The sequence below is a fragment of the Bos grunniens genome, chromosome 27 (genome assembly GCF_055505025.1).
Source record: "Bos grunniens cultivar Pamir isolate PY7600 chromosome 27, Bosgru_T2T1.0, whole genome shotgun sequence".
Lineage (NCBI taxonomy): Eukaryota > Metazoa > Chordata > Mammalia > Artiodactyla > Bovidae > Bos > Bos grunniens.
In genome coordinates, this window is record NC_141191.1 from 39,816,676 (window position 1) to 39,833,763 (window position 17,088).

General features: G+C 53.5%; 1 protein-coding gene across 17 annotated transcripts in view; it reads left to right on the plus strand.

Annotated features, from left to right (window-relative positions):
• Positions 1–17,088, plus strand: part of CSGALNACT1 (chondroitin sulfate N-acetylgalactosaminyltransferase 1) — a 339,147-nt gene that overhangs the window by 288,279 nt on the left and 33,780 nt on the right. For all 17 annotated transcript variants that reach the window (XM_086380519.1, XM_086380533.1, XM_086380521.1 and 14 more), the window contains one exon: positions 12,487–12,703. In XM_086380519.1, the coding sequence (XP_086236645.1) occupies positions 12,487–12,703 (217 nt within the window). The remainder of the gene's footprint in view (positions 1–12,486; positions 12,704–17,088) is intronic.

Consider the following 17,088-nt stretch of genomic DNA (forward strand, 5'->3'; position numbering starts at 1 on the left):
ATAGCAAGCCACAATGGAAACATGATTAACAATATAAAATAATTGCGTACAATTTGGGGGGTTAAGTAGAGTGATACTCTTAGTGGAAGTGCATACCTGTGCGTGTTTCATCCCCCTGAAGTGAAGTCGCTCAGTCGTGTCCGACTCTTTGCAGCCCTGTGGACTGTAGCCTACCAGGCTCCTCTGTCCATGGGATTTTCCAGGCAAGAGTACTGGAGTGGGTTGCTGTTTCCTTCTCCAGAGGATCTTCCCGACCCAGGGATCGAACCCAGGTCTGCTACATTGCAGGCAGACGCTTTACCCTCCATCCCCCTAGCTTCGTGTATGTATTTGGTTGGTACATTTCATCCATTTACATTTAAGGTAATTATCAATATGTATGATTCTATTAGCATTTTCTTAATTGTTTTGGGTTTATTTTTTTGTAGGTGTTTTCCTTCTCTTGTGTTTCCTGCCTAAAGAAGTTCCTTTAGCCTTTTGTTGTAAAGCTGGTTTGGTGGTGCTGAATTCTCTTAACTTTTGCTGGTCTGGAAAGCTTTTGCTTTCTCCATCAAATCTGAACCAGAGTCTTGCTGTAGAGTATTCTTGGTTGTACTTTCCTCCCTTTCATCACTTTAAATATGTCGTGCCGTTCCCTTCTGGCTCGTAGAGATTCTGTTGAGAAGTCAGCTGACAGCCCGATGGAAGTTCCCTCGTATGTTGTCATTTTCCCTTGTTGCTTTTAATATTTTATCATTTAATTTTCATCATTTTGATTACTGTGTGTCTTGGTGTGTTACTCCTTGGGTTTATCCTGCCTGGGACTCTTTGTGTTTCCTAGACGTGGTTGAATATTTCCATTCCCATGTTAGGGAGGTTTTCAGCTATTATCTCTTCAAATATCTTCTCAGGTCCTCTCTCTTTTCTCCTTTTGGGACCCCTATAATGTGAATGCTTGTGCATTTAATATTGTCTCAGAGGGCTCTTAGGCTGTCTTCATTTTTTTTTTTTTTCTTCCCATTCTTTTTTCTGGATTCTGTTTTGCAGCAGTGATTTCCACCATTCTATCCTCCAGGTCATTTATCCATTCTTCTGCCTCAGTTATTCTGCTATTGATTCATCTCTGTTTGTTTGTTCTTTAGTTCTTCTAGGTCTTTGGCAAACATTTCTTGCATCTTCTCTATTTTTTTTTTTTTCTGAGATCCTGGATCATCTTCATTATTATTATTCTGAATTCTTTTCCTGGAAGTTTGCCTATCTCCACTTCGTTTAGTTGTTTTTCTGGGGTTTTGTCTTGCCCCTTTATCTGGGACATAACCCTCTGCCTTTTCATTATGATTAACTTGCTGGGATGTGGTTTTCGTTCTGGCAGCCGTGGGCTTGTAGTTCTTGTGTCTTTTGTCTGCCCTCTGGTGGAGGAGCCCAAGAGGCTTGTATAAGCTTCCTGATGGGAGCAGTGGTGGCGGGGAAACTGGGTCTTGCTCGGGTGGGCAGGGCCACGCTGAGTAAAACTTGATTCCAGTTGCCGATGGATAAGGTTGTGCCCTCTCCCTGTTAGTTGCCTGAGGGGACCCAGTGGTGGAGTCTGCAGGCTCTGTCGTAAGGTAAATGGTGAGCTCCCAGAGGGCTCACACCAACGGGCACCTCCCAGGACCGCTGCTGCCAGCGCCCTGTCCCCCTGGCAAGCCACTGCCCACCCAGGCCTCTATAGGAGACCCTCCAGCACGAGCAGGTAAGTCTGATTCAGTCTCCTGTGGGGTCACTGCTCCTTTACCCTGGGTCCTGGTGCATGCAAGATTTTGCTTGTGCCTTCCAAGAGTGAATTCTCTGTTTCTGCCAGTCTTGTAGAAGTTCTGCAGTCCAGTCACCTTGGCCTTCAAAGTCAGGTTCCGTGGGGATTCCTAGTCCCTTTGCCTGATCCCCAGGCTGGGAAGCCTGACATGGGGCTCAGCAACACAGCAGTGGGAGAGCTTCTTTGGTACTATCGTTCTCCAGTGTGTGGGTCAGCCAGCGGCAGGTGTGGGATTTGATTATATCGTGACCGCGCCCCACCCCCCACCATCTTGTTGCAGTTTCTCCTGTCTTTGGACGTGGGGTCTTTTTTTGATGGGTTCCAGCATCTTCCTGTCAATGGTTGTTCGACAGCTAGCTGTAATTTTGGTGCTTTTGCCGGAGGAGATGAGCTCACATCCTTCTACTGCACCATCTTGAACCTAAATCCCAGAAGTGAGTTTTAAGACTCACTTCTCTAATGTATTGTGTACAGGCGATTAGCTTTCTGAAGAATCTTTGTTGATGCTTTTTTCCTCTCAAAAGTCAATCTCAAAGAGAAAGGAAGGACAGAAAAGAAAGAAGAGTTATAATCATCCTTTTGGTGTTAGCTTCCCTTATAGCTCAGTTGGTAAAGAATTCACCTGCAATGCAGGAGACCCTGGTTTGATTCCTGGATCAGGAAGATCCCCTGGAGAAGGGATAGGCTACCCATTCCAGTATTCTTGGGCTTCCCTGGTGGCTCAGCTGGTAAAGAATCCGCCTGCAATGCGGGAGGCCTGGGTTCGGTCCCTGGGTTGGGAAGATCCCCTGGAGGAGGGAAGGGCCCCCCAGTGCAGTATTCTGGCCTGGAGAATCCCATGGACTGTATAGTGCATGGGATCGCAAAGAGTCGGACACGACTGAGTGAGTTTCACTTTTGATGTCAAGGTTAACTGACCTTTAAGACCTTGGCCATGACCAGCTCTTAGATTCACAGCCATCCTGCCGTCGCCCCCTGAATGCATCGTTCATGACCTGGGACAAGTTAATCAGTTCCTGTGTAGGCCTCTGTTCTGTCCTCTGTAAAAGGATGTGGTGAACAGCAGGTCCTACTTGGAACTCAGATGATATCTGTAAACTTGGTGCAGCTGTTTGGGCCTCAAGGCCTCTCCGTGGGGGTGGGCTGGACGCGTAGCTGTGGACACATGACTCATGGTCGCTAGAGACGAGGGTGGAGTCACACAGCCCCTGCTCTCTGACCCTTAACCCCTGTGCGTTGTCTCTGCTGTGTCTTGAGTTGCTTCTGTTCCCACAGCCTGGACTTACTGTTCACATGCTCAGAGAGGTAGCCAGCAGCTGGTGGGAAGTGTGATAAGGGGAGAAGACTTCCCACCCCCAGGGTTTGCTCCAGAACCCGGGACCTCTCTGCTCAGTCCAGGCGGCATCGCCTGTGCGGCTTCCGTGTCGGTTCCTTAGAGGAGAGAGGAGGACCCACGGAGACCCATCCCCGGAGAGGAGGCCATGGGCTTGGAGTCGGTCCGCCGTGTGAGGGCGGGAGTTGTGGCGAGGTGGGGGAGGCCCGACTCCAGGGCAGCCGTACCTGGGCCTGGTCTCCCCGAGAGCCTGCTCCTCCATGAAGCCTCCATGTCCTCAGGAGCCAGTTCTTGGGACTCTGTGGTCATGTCTGACCTTGGCCCCTGAGCTGTGGTTCCTCTCTTGGGCCCATTTCTCGCCCCCCGACCCTGCCTTTCCTTCTACCCCACCCCACCCCTGCCCAGGCCAGACCCCGGCGAGTGCCCTCAGCCCCTGACCCCGCACATGATGAGCAGAGCCCCCTCCTCTCCTGCTGGGGACGGTCCTGTGTGCGCGTGCCCTTGCCCGGCTCATAGACGCCCTCTGCCCAGGGTGCGGAAGCCCGCTCGCCCTGCTGCACGTCACCCCGGCACCCACCGGCCCCGCCTGCCCCAGCCTCTGCCGGCCCCAGCCCTGTCCACTGGGCCTCCCCTTCCTCCTGCTTCCCTTCGCCCACCCCTCCCCTGGGTGCCCCTCCTCCTCGCCCCTCGAAGTCCACCGCTGGCCCCCTCCTGCGCTGTGCTGGGTGTGGTCAGAGGTGTGGTCGTTCCCTTGGGGTGGACTCCAGCCCGCAAGCCTCATTCCGTCCCTGTTTTCTCCCCTTCCGTTTCTGTTTGCGTCTTCCTCTCAGCACACCGTGGGCTCTCTTCTGTTTTCAAGAAAAGAAGGCGCTGTCAACTCCCTTAACCTCCTCTGACTGCTGCTCTGCTGTGGCCGCCCTCCTTACCCAGCACCGCCCCCTCCCCTCCGTCTGCCCTCTGCACCCCAGAAACAGATCTCTGGGTCCCTCAGGGCTTGACTGCTGTGGGAGGGGGTGGTGCGGGGCGCGGTGCACAGGACTGAGAAGGTGGGGGGCCGGTCACAGGCAGGGACAGCGCTAGGGTGGGGAGCGTGTTCGGGGGGACCCGGGGGCGGGAGGTGCCTCCTGGCGGAGGGCCACTTGGGTGGAGATCTGAAAGGTGAGCAAGACCCAGTGGAGCCGGCCTGGGGCAGGATCCCAGGCAGACGGGAAGGGAAGGGCAGAGGTCCTTGCGCAGGAATGAACTTGACCACGTGAGGGAAACATAAGAAAGATGCTTCCTCGGCCAGCTCACCCCTGCCCCTCTCACCCGCAGCGCCTGCTGCTCCCGGAGCCTCGTGGCGGCGGTCACGGGGGCTGCTGGCCGCCCCGGGGGCCACCCTGTCCTCGTCTTGCTTGACCTTGACCCGGCCGCCTGGCTGAGCCGCCCTCCCCTGCCTCTGCACCTGCCCCGACCTCGCCACCTCCCTGCTGGCCGCCAGCGCCTGCTGCCTGCTGGTGGGAACGTGCCAAGCCCGCATCCGGGGCTCCTCTTCCCATTCCTTGCATGTGCTGCAGCTCCACTCAAAGTGGGGGGGGGGCCTCTGAAAAAAGGCCCCTCTGCTGAGCTTCAGACCTGCCCACATGGCTCTTCAAGTCAGCATTTCCGAGCTTAACTCACAGCCGTCCCCCTGGCCTGCAGCCTCCCTGACTCCCACCACTGCCCGCGCCCGCCCTCCCACCTCTAATGGGGGTCTCTCCACCCCTTTCCACCTCTCTTCCGCTGGCGCTGTCTCAGTTTCCTGCTGAGTCATGCCAGCTTCTTTCCAGCTTCCCACCCTCTCCCCTCGTCCTGAAACCCCCTGCTGTCATGCCAGGGCACTGATCAGATCTCGCCTCTCCCTGGGGCTCTGGGCGAGTTTGCCCTGGTGATGACCCAGTGGCCCAAGGGCTCTGCCCCACCGGCCTGCCCAGCTTCGCCTCCCACCCCCGCCTTGTGCCCCAGCCTGGCTGAACCATCTCGGCTTTGCCACACAGGATAAGCTGGTTTTGTTTGTGCAGTATCTTTGCCTTCGCTGCCGTCTTTCCATGGAATGTTCTGATTTTGCAGTCTTGGCACATGCCCACTCGGTCTCCAGTCCCGCTGGAATGTCGTCTGTCAGCCTGTCCACACCCTCAGCAGGTGGACGCTCCCTCCTTTCTGCTCCCTGCACCACGGGGAACGCTTAGGTGCTTAGCGTGCTGTGTGTGTCTGTCTGCCTTCCTCTCTAGAATGTGAATTCTGAGAGCGCGGTCATTTTTTATCACGTGCCTCTTCATATCTCTGATGGAGAACACAATCCATGGTGAGTGGTAGCCGTAGGGAAAATCAATAGAATAAAAATAACCATGTCAGTTGACTGTGAGTGGTGTGTGGCTGGCGGGGCACCTGGTGAACCCAGCGCCCTGCTGCACTGAGATCATGACGCCCCTTTGTGTGTGTGCACGCGTGCATGTAAGTCACTGAGTCATGTCTGACTCTGCGACCCCGTGGACTGTAGCCCTCCACGCTCTTCTGTCCATGGAATTCTCCAAGCAAGAACACTGGAGCGGGTTGCCATGCCCTCCTCCAGGGGATCTTTCCTACCCAGGGATCGAACCCGTGTCTCCGGTGTCTCCTGTATTGCAGGCAGGTTCTTCACCGCTAGCACCGCCTGGAAAGCCCGAACACGACTTTGCTTCCCGCTTTAATATCAGATACCCAGTCGCCTTCATGGAGCTGATACATAGTTTTGTGGGGAAAATATGGCTCTGAGAAGAAAATCGGCTGTTAGTACTAGTGATGAAGTTGGGAGGAGCCCTCAGTAAGTGAGGTTTTCAGAAATCCTTGATAGATTAAGAACCAAGTGTTGAGTTTGTCGGCACGGATGTACGGCATGAACAAATGCAGTGAATAGGAGTAAAAAGATGACCTGTGAATTATTTCAGCAAGGATCTCAGTGCAGCCACGTATCATCAAATGAGAAACGTTTAGAGAAAGTTAATGGTGATGAACCTGAGTCAGGATGTATCCGGAAGCGGCTGTGAGCTGATGTGCTGAGATGCAGGAGAAAGGAGGTGTCTGCAGGGGCCCCTGCACCCTGACGTAGGGGGCAAGTGGGAAGCCTTTTTACTGTTTTTATGGGGAGAATTCTTTACATTGTAGGTTTCTGAGCATTTGGGGACTCGGCTGCGGTCTTTCACGAATATTAAACATCTGCTGCTTCCCCTTAAAAAATAGAGCTGATAACAGAGGGCACCGTGGTGATGTCTTGTTGTCTTCTGTGCCCGGGAGTGAGACATCCCACCTCAGCGGACTTCTCGGGATGATGGCAGCACCACAGGCATCAGCAGTTCCGTTGTGGAGTAAAATCCTACGCAGGAGTGTCAGCCTCTCCTTCTGAACAGGCCAAGGAGGATGTGCTTCTATAGGGGTGTGTTCACAGGCAGTTACAGGGTAGAGGCTTTTTTTTTTCCTTTGTATTATCCCAGACATTTCCGATAAATTAAAAAATAACAATAACATACGACCGTCCCTCCCCACCTGCTGTCAGGAGCCCGCCTGTCCGTATTTACCACTGTCAGCATTGCTGCCTGTTACATATTTTCTTTCCACATATACTTTTTTCCAGAAATATGTATTTTTAAATTTTTATCTATTTATTTTGTTGTTGTTGAGTTGCTAAGTTGTATCCCACTCTTTTGTGACCCTGTGAACTGTAGCCCACCAGACGCCTCTGTCCATGGGATTTCCCAGGCAAGAATACTGGAGTGGGTTGCCCATTTCCGTCTCCAGGGGATCTTCCTGACCCAGGGATCAAACCCATGTCTCCTGCGTTGGCAGGTGGATTTTTTACCACTGAGCCACCAGGGAAGCCTGATTATTAATTTATGTCTGTGCTGGGTCTTTGCTGCTGAGCGCTGGCATTCTCTAATGGCAGCAAGCCGGGGTCATTCTCGAATGGCGATGTGAGGGCTTCTCAATGCAGTGCCTTCTCCTGTTGTCGAGGATGGGCGGGCAGTCTTCAGTAATTGTGGCTCCTGGGTTTCGTTGCTCCGCGGCACGTGGGATCTTCCCAGACGAGGGACTGAACCCGTGTCTCCTGCATTGGCAGGCAGATTCTTAACTACTGGGCCACCAGGGAGGTCCTGAAAGTTGTTGTTTTTTTTTTTTTTTCCTTTTCATGAAAATCTTCTCCTTCAAAATTTATTACTTGTAATGTGTGGTAGGCTCTGAATTCAGTTAATTGTTAATTAACAGCTGTTAGAGTTGTGGGTAAAAGAAAGGGTTAAAGCTCTGGGGCAGGTGGAGAGGAGGTAAGGTTTATCGAGGGTATCGGAGCTGCCGGCCGTGGTTTTCAGCGCAGAAATGATGTTGTTCCTCTGATCGCTGGTGTTCCTGCTCCTGCTTCTTCCCCTGCTCTGAGGGCGCAGCACTGGGAGTGGAAGGGGGCTCGAGGGAAGAGACAGTTGCCCTGGGTCTCGCTCTGCTCGTCTGTAAGAGGAGTCCACCGTGGACTGGTGGGCTGGACCATCCCCCACGTGCGTGCATCAGGTGTCAGGAGAACAGCTCCACATGGAGGGGCTCAAACTCTCAGGCCCTCGTGTGTGGAGGAGCGAGAGAGAGAGGACTTCGGATTGAGAGAGTCTCAGCATCTTCCTGGCGGGGAGGGTCCAGTTTAGAAGGGTGATGGGTGAGGGTTGAGGGGAGCCGCTGGGGACCTGTGTCTTGAGGAAGTGCCTGGCCTTTTCACAGGACAGCGGTTTTGTGGTTGTTCAGCTGCTCATATGTGTCCGACTCTTTGCGACCCCATGGACTGCAGTATGCCAGGCTCCTCTGTCCTTCACCATCTCCCCGAGTTTGCTCGAACTCATGTCCATTGAGTCAGTGATGCAATCCAACCATCTCGTCCTCTGTCGTCCCTTTCTCCTCCTGCCCTCAATTATAACCTTTTTTTTTTTTTTTTTGGCTGCATTGCATGGCTTATGGGATCTTAGTTCCCTGACTAGGGATCGAACCCATGTCCTCGGCAGTGAGTATAGAATCCTAACCACTGGACTGCCAGTGGAGGTCCTTATTTTAACCATTTTTAGGTGTACTGTTCATTGGCGTTGAGTACACTCACATTGTGTGTAACCGCCATCCCCTCCCATTGCTAGAACTTTCTCATCACATCAGACTGAAACCCTGCCCCCAGTGACCACTGACCCCCACCCCCTGCCCCGGCCCCTGGTGCCCACCAGCCTGCTTCTTGTCTCTGACTCTGACTCCTCTAGAGATAGCGTGGGAGTGGGATCACACAGCAGTTGTCCTTTTCTGTCTGACTGACTTCACTTAGCATGTTCTCAGGCCCCTCCATGTTGCAGCATGTCTCCGAGTGTTATTCCTTTTTAAGGCTGAGTAGTATTCCACTGTGTGTATGGACCGCACTTTGTCCATCCGTTCATCTGCTGGTGGAGGTTTGAGTTGCCTCCGTTTTGGCTGCTGTGAAAATGTGGGTTCCAGCCCCTGCTCAGGCCTCTGTTTTCAGCTCTTTTGGGTACACACCCAGAAGTGGGATTGCTGGATCATATTATATAATTCTGTGTTTAATCTCTGAGGGCAACTGCCAGGCTCTTCTCCACAGCTGCACCGCTTCACATTCCCACCAGTTTCTCCAGGAGGAAGAGAAGTTGTCTGTGCTCGATATAAATCCGATTTCACATGAAGTGGGGCAGGACCTACCCTCAAGTCATTAGGAGTCTGGGGTGGGTGAGGGAGGGTTTGGGGCTTCCCTGGTAGCTCAGTTGGTAAAAAATCTGCCTGTGATGCAGGAGACCCCAGTTCGATTCCTGGGTCAGGAAGATTCTCTAGAGAAGGGATAGGCTACCCACTCCAGTATATTCTTGGGGTTCCCTGGTGGCTTAGCTGGTAAAGAATCCGCCTGCAATGGGGGAGACCTGGGTTCGATCCCTAGGTTGGAAAGATCCCCTGGAGTAGGGAAAGGCTGCCCACTCCACTAGTCTGGCCTGGAGAATTCCATGGACTGTATAGTCTGTGGGCTCACAAAGAGTCAGACACGACTGAGCGACTTTCACTGAGAGGGAGGGTTTGGAGGCCTGGCTGTATGTAGTCCTGGGACTTTGGGCCATGGGAAGCCGGGGGCCTTCTTAGCTAGGGCAGAGCAGCAGCAGGGTGGTGCTGTGGAAAGCTAAGGGCCCAGGGTTGGTGCAGGATGGACCTGGACATGGGCCAGGGGTGTCAGAGGCCCAGAGGGATCCAGCTTGGGGGGCTGGGCTCCACGCAGCAAGGTCGGAAGGGCAGGGGCGAAAGTGGAGACGTTTCTGGGCTCAGCAGTGCGCTGCTGGCCGCCGTGCCCACTCAGACTGAGTGAGGGTGGGGAGGAGGGGGCGGGCGTGTGGCGGGCAGGGACCTCTGGCGTTGTGACTTCTGAGGCCCCAAGTGGAAGACAGGTCGGGGTCACACACCCATCTGGTGAGCTCCTCGCCTACTGAAGGAGCAGACGTGTGTGCCGCAGACCTGGGAGCCGCACCCTGGACTCCTGGAGGTGCCCCCACCTTGTCAGTGGTCCTGGGGCCTGCCCGCCCTGGAAGGACGAGAGGATGAACACGAGTCTGCCTACACTGGGAGCGGAAACACCAAACTCAAAGTCAGCTCGGCTCCTGTGGGTGGAGAGACAGAAAAGGTGCTACACTAAGCTCTCAGGCAGCTCCGGTCCTTCTTTTTTTCTGTAATTGTGCAGAGTGTGTAAGAACGACACCATCCTGTGAAATATGACGAGGGAGGGCCTCGTGCGGCCGAGTGGCTTTGTGTTTGCCCCTGTGCACGCAGCTCATTGGCTGAAAACCCGGTCCTGCCCCAGAGAGCTTCAGCTCCTTTCCGTCTGAGCGAGGATCTTTGGAGTTTCCACCGCTGAGGGCTTTTCCAGGAGGCACGGGGTGGGTGAAGGTGGGAGGTGTGCTTGTTAGGTGCTGCCCAAAGGCATGGTTGTAGGAATCATTAATGATAAGAAATGCTGCATTCTCTGGTTCTTTATAAATAGATGCCTACCTCTTGGAAGAAGCCTGTACCAGTACCTTCTGTGGATTTAGATTTTTAAAAGTTAATGATTGTGACCCTGGTTTAGATTTTTAAAAGTTAATGATTCTGACCCCGGTTCGGAGAAAGAGGATGACTGTGTTTTGAGAAACCTTGTTATCTGCAGGTTCAGCTCTGTAGCAGCCTTGCCTGGGGGTGGCTTGCTGGGTCACAGGTCTGTCTGCGCCCAGTGGAGATGCAGTTAGTCTGCTGATCCCTTCCTGACTCAGTCCCACCTCCTCCAGGCCCTGGGAGCTTGGCTTCCCACGGCTCCAGGCTGCAGCGGAGGAGGGAGGTGCCTGTGTGCTCTGCGAGGACCAGTCTCCCGAGAGCGTGAACAGGCTTTGCAGGGAACTGCTTCGTGTTTTCAGAGACCTCCTTCGAGCCTCCTGAGCAGTGCCTCCCTTCTCCCATGAGTGGTCCCTGCAGGGAAGCTGGATTCTGCCCCAGTGGGAGCTCTGCAGACCTCTTGGCCTCCCCAGCCTGCACCAGGAGCCCCATGGGCTTCAGGAGGGGGCCCTGCCCCGTCCATCCTCGCAGCCTGCACTCAGCTCCTGAGTCCCCTTGCCCCCAGGGGTAAAGCACCTGGATGAGTCGCAGCCCGGGGCTCCTCTCTGTGGCTCCAGAGGGAGATGAGAGAGGCCGCCTCAGTGTCGGTGGAAGGCAAAGAGCATAGACGCTGTGCAGCAGACTTGCAGTCCCCACAAAAGAGGGCGGTGAGGACAGAAGGAGGAGGGGTCGCGAGAGGCCTGGAGACAGGTGACCCCTGGAGGATGCCTGCGTTCCAAGCCTTGTAGATGCTCGGCCTGGGGCTGAGTCCCGGCCAGAGAGGGACTCAGAGGGAGGAATGGGAGGGGAAGGGCTTCCCTGGTGGCTCAGCTGGTAAAGAATCCACCTGCAATGCAGGGGACCTGGGTTCAATCCCTGGGTCGGGAAGACCCCCTGGAGGAGGGTATAGCAACCCACTCCAGCATTCAGGCCTGGAGTGTCCCATGGACAGAGGAGCCTGGCGGGCTACAGTCTGTGGGGTCATAAAGAGTCAGACACGATTGAGCAGCTAAGCACAGCACAGCAAACAGGGGAAGGAAGGACCAGGAGGAGAAAACCCAGCAAATCGCAGAGAAGAGGAGGAAGCCCACCTGGTGTTTCATCGGATTTGATTTTTTTTTTTTTTTCCTGATGTTAGGAAAATACCCATGAGCCCAGTGACCCTGAGGAGGTGTGGAATTGAGGCACCAGGGGATGAAGGGTTCACTCACAACGTGGGGATGTTTTGTGTGGTCAGGCCCAGGAGCCTCACGCCATGGTTAAGTGGAGATGTTGGGGCCTGTGGTCACCCCAGTGAAGGATGCGGTGGAGTCTGAGTGACAGCAATACTTGGAGGGCCCACTGTGGCCCCAGTAGGCTGGCCCTGCCCCGCTGGCTGTGCTGCTGTGGCAGGTGAAGTTACGTAAGATGGGTGCCTACCCCTGAGCTGGTCCCACAGGCTTCATCTACTTCAGTGCTTCCAGAAGCTTCCGTGGGGCCCCGTGACCCACGAGATGGCCCCAGTGCCCCCCATAGATCATTATGGTCACTTCTTCTGAAACGGCTGTCTTTTCTAAGAGATAATTTTAACACTTCTTAGGAGAAGGCAATGGCACCCCACTCCAGTGTTCTTGCCTGGGAAATCCCATAGATAGAGGAGCCTGGTGGGCTGCAGTCCATGGGGTCGCTAAGAGTCAGACACGACTGAGCGACTTCACTTTCACTTTTCACTTTCATGCATTGGAGAAGGAAATGGCAACCCACTCCAGTGTTCTTGCCTGGAGAATCCCAGGGACGGGGGAGCCTGGTGGGCTGCCGTCTATGGGGTCGCACAGAGTCGGACACGACTGACGTGACTTAGCAGCAGCAGCAGCAGTAAGTATAATATTAAAGTGTTTAATCATATGGCAGAAAATGTAGATAAATAGCAGAAAAGAAAAACCATAACCCCGACTAACATCGCAGATGATCTTATTTAGCATAGTTCCCCACCGTCCTTTTTTTAAGACCCCTGAATAAGTATAAATGCAGTTTTCTGTCCAACATCGCACATTTTTTTGGTCGTGGTTTTTCTAGGGTCTTCATTAACTGTGATTTTTAAATTGACGGTATTTTCATTTCTTTGGGGATTTGAGTGGAAGCATTTTGAGTTTTCTAATGATTGTTAGATGTGGACATTTAACCTGAATTGTAAACAAACGTCTCGTGCTAGCTCCCGGCGATACGCAGCGCTTGGCAGCTGAGTTGGTTCTCAGAGCTCTCCCCTCGTGTCTGTTTACAGGGATCTACCGCACAGAGAGGGATAAAGGCACGTTGTACGAGCTCACGTTCCGAGGGGAGCACAAGCACCAGTTCAGACGCCTGGTCTTATTCCGGCCGTTCGGCCCCATCATGAAGGTGAAGAAGGAGCAGCTGAACATGGCCAGCACGCTGGTCAACGTCATCGTGCCGCTGGCCAGGAGGGTGGACAAGTTCCGGCAGTTCATGCAGAACTTCAGGTGTGTGTGACTCGCGGGTGGCTCCTCCCTCTGGCACGCAGGCCCCTTTCTCTCCCTGCTTGGCTCTGTGTTCTTCCTGTAGAGTTGATCGTTGTATTTGCCTTTCCCTGGAGCAATTAGATGCGACTTCCCTGGTGGCTCAGATGGTAAAACGTCTGCCTGCAATGCAGGAGACTTGGGTTTGATCCCTGGGTGGGGAAGATCCCCTGGAAAAGGAAATGGCAACCCACTCCAATATTCTTGCCTGGAAAATTCCATGGACAGAGGAGACTGGTAGGCTACAGTCCATGGTGTCGTAAAGAGTCAGACATGACTGAGTGACTTCACTTTCTTCTTTCTTTCTGGTGGCACAGTGGAAAAGAATCTGCCTGCCAATACAGGAGATGAAAAAGAGCTGGGTTCCGTTCCGGGGTCAGGAAGATCCCTGGGGGCAGGAAATGGCAACCCACTACAGTAATTCTTGCCTAGAAAATTGCCTGGATAGAGGAGCCTGGCGGGCTACTATCCATGGGGTGACAAAGAGTCAGACACTGAGCATTCAGAGCAATTGGAAAGCGCCTAGATTTCCCTTCAGAAGTGCGGGTCAGGAGGTCTGGGTTTTCGTCAGGATCTGCAGAGATGGCCGGACACCTGGGGGTTCTGTTCTGACTGCGGTGGCTCAGGGTGGGGGCCATGTGGCTGTGCTGTCCCCAGCGTGGACTGGGCCCTCTCCCAGCTCCCAAAGACCTCCGCCCTCGTGGCCATGGACCTGTGCGTCTGGCTGCAGTCCGGTTTCCCTTCCTGCCCCGCTCCAGCAGTGGCTGCAATGCTCTCAGAGTCTTTTTTATTTTAACCCATGTCTCCTCCGAGGTTACGTGTAGAATTATGCCGAGAAGTTTCCCAGCCTTCATTTTTGTAGATACTTGAGAAGACTTCAACGGGCTTTTGTTCGGAGGCAGTGGTAGTTTTTACATGTGTCTTCAAGCTCCTGACTTGTAAGTGCTGTGTCGAATCTTGCACGCTTGTGGGCCACACTCACACTGCTTGAGGTCAGTCAGCTACCTTGGCCAGCTTATCTTAAAGATAGAAAGTCGTATGCGTCTAATGATACATCTTGGAATATCAAGCTTATTTTTCATCTTTTATTATTAAATGCACATTAAAGTCACTTGGTCATGTCTGACTCTTTGTGACCCTGTGGACTATACAGAATACTGGAGTGGGTAGCCTTTCCCTTCTCCAGGGGATCTTCCCAACCCAGGGATTGAACCCGGGTCTCCTACATTGCAGGCGGATTCTTTGCCAGTTGAGCCACAAGGGAAGCCCATGAATACTGGAGTGGGTAACCTATCCCTTCTCCAGCGGATCTTCCTGACCCGGGAGTCAAACAGGGGTCTCCTGAATTGCAGGCAGATTCTATACCAGCTGAGCTATCAGGGATTAAAAGCCAGTAATGCTCAGTATAAGGGTGTGGTTGATACTTTACATTCCGGGTCGTGACCATATTTGAAGAGTAAGCCTCCTCGACTCCCTGGCTGGGTTTCAGAGATGGGAGTAAAGAAAGCCCATCACTGTGCCGGATCCCAGGAAGCCCAGCACTTGTGTGCCAAGATCCCTTTCTGTCTTTTGTAACCTCACTCTGAATGTGTCCCTCAAGCAGAGGTGACAGCTTCTGTCGAGATGGCCCTCCCCTCGAGATGGTCTCATTCCAGCTTCCAGAACCTTCCCTACTGGCATGTCCAGGCCTAGAGATGTGAACGCCTCTGCGGGCACCAGGAGGGGTGCTGCTCTCGTCCCTGTGTCCTGCCTACATCCTGTCATTAAGCTTTGTAAAGTCAAAGTATCAGTTGCTCAGTCCTGTCCGACTCTTGCGACCCCATGGACTGTAGCCCGCCCAACTCCTCTGTCCATGGGATTCTCCAGGAGAGAGTATAGGAGTGGGATGTCATGTCCTTCTCCAGGGGATCTTCCCGACCCAGGGATCAAACCCTGGTCTCTTGAATTGCAAGCAGATCTTTACTACCTGAGTCACCAGGGAATAGGCTAAGCTTTGTAAATGGGTCCTTAATAAATTTTCTCCAACTTGAAAGAGTAACCCTTTTCTAGCTCAATGTTAAGGTCACAATCCAGGAGTCTCTGGGGCTCCTCTGGCCTGACCGTCCCTTCATTCAGAATCCCTCAGTGGCGCTCCTGACTCCCGGTTCTGTGTGCAGTGTGTGTCAGGTAACTGCCCGAACCCGGTGCGGGCGGGCCGTGTGCTCTGCGTGCGCCCGGTGTGGGCCGGCCGCGTGCTCCGCGTGTGCCCGGTGTGGACCAGGCCACTGCCTGTGCCCCAGGCAGGCTGCCACTCCGGAGAGGAAGCTGGCGGTTGTTTGGACCTGAAGTCGCCTCCCCGTGATTTCTGCCCAGGGCTCTGGTTCTGGGCTCGCTCTGTCTTCTCCGGTTTGGGAGCTGCCTTCAGCTGTGCTGTCCCAAGGGGCTGGCTGGGCTGACCTGCCCTTTCCTCCTCTGAAGAACACGCTGGGGCACACCCCTTGCCTGTCAGCAGTGCCCCTCTGGCTCCAGCCCTGAAGTGGCTGGCGCTCGGCTCCTTTCAGCCTCCCCGGGTGCAGCCATGTCCCTCTCTGCCTTCTCTTCAGACCAGCTCAGTGCACTGGTGGAAACATACATGCTGAGCGGGCTGACCCGCCGGTGGGCACCAGGCTGGAAGGGAAGGCCAGCCATTGCTCCTGAGGCCGGTGTGCCCACTCCCAGGACGAGTTTACAGTGAGATCCGTGGGTCAGGAAGCTGTCTGGAGCTTGCAGGGCCCTGAGGCTGGCTTCAGCACCCAGGCCTCTCCCTGGTGAACTGGACTCGAGAGGCGGTGCTCACCCTGGAGGGCTGTCTGCTCGGGAGCTGGCCAAGCCCTCCCCGCAGGGCCCTGAGCCTGGGAGAGCAGAATTCTCCTGGGCTTCCCCAGTTCAGTCACTGCCTTGGTGTCATGAGGATGGCTGATAATTAGCAGCAGGAGTAACACTGGAAGGGAAATATTATTGAAAAAGGTAAAACTAGTACCTTAATGAGTCTCCAAAGTGGAGGTGACGAAATGAAAAGTAATTCTAGTTAAAGTTTTAAAAACAAAAATTCAAAGCCCCTTTCTCTTGCCTGGCACTGTTCCCTTGCCTGTTGTCGCACGTGGGCAGTGGGGTCCTTGGGGACTGGGGGGGCCCGTGTGTGCGCCAGACCCTCGACCAGACTGCGGGGGATGAGAGGAGCCTGGCTTCACGCAGAGAGGAGTGTAGTCACATAGTTAGAAGTAGAGGCCGGGAAAGCAGGAGGAGAAAGCCTTCCTCAACGGAGGGCGCTGGAGCAGAGCTGACAGCAGAGTCTGCTCCGTGGTCCAGCAACTTCTGAGAGCTCTGAGGTCTCTGAACAGTTGGGCAAGACGGGATACTTAAACCTGTGCTCAGACACTCAGTCGTGTCGAACTCTTTGTGACCCTATGGACTATAGCCTGCCAGGCTCCTCTGTCCATAGGACTCTGCAGGCAAGAATACTGGAGTGGGTTGCCATTTCCTCCTCCAGGGGATCTTCCAGACCCAGGGGTCAAACCCACGTCTCTTATGTTTCCTCCATTGGCAGCCAGATTCTTTACCACCAGCACCACTTGGGAAGCCCAAAATCATCTTGTTCTTGTTGTTCAGTCGCTTAGTCGTGTCCTGTGACCCCATGGACTGCAGCACGCCAGGCTTCCCTGTCCTTCACTATCTCAAGGAGTTTGCTCGGACTCACGTCCATTGAGTCGATGATGCCATCCAACCGTCTCATCCTCTGTCATCTCCTTCTCCTCCTGCCTTTGAGCATCAGGGTCTTTTCTAATGAGTCGGGTCTTCACATCAGGTGGCCAAAGTATTGGAGCTTCTGCTTCAGCATCAGCCCTTCTGATGAATTCAGAGTTGATTTCCTTTAGCCCCAATACCTGGGGCTATTTAATTTCGAGTCAGAACTTGGTGAAGGTGACATTTCAAGCTGGCCAGCAGGAAATGGATCGATCCTTCAGTACATGGCTTTAGGACAGCTAATCAAGCAGTAGAAAAAATTTCATTCTGACTTTGCACCAAAACCCAAAGTAAACTCTGGTCAATTAAATATTTAAATGCCATTAAAATGACCATAAGAGTATTGGGAGAAAATACAAACTGGTGTTTATTCAGTGTTCGGTGTTGTCTCTGTGAAGCCACTTCCATCCAGCAGTGGAAACAGTTACTACTGATTCTGAACCATTCTGGTTGTCACAGAAAGTGGAACCGTGAGTGATCTTTTTTCTTCTTTTGGATTCTCTCTGTCTTAGACATTTTTATATTGTTCTGGAAATGTTTATATCGTTGCCCTATTTTTTATGCTTTGTTTAAAAATTCAATGGAAG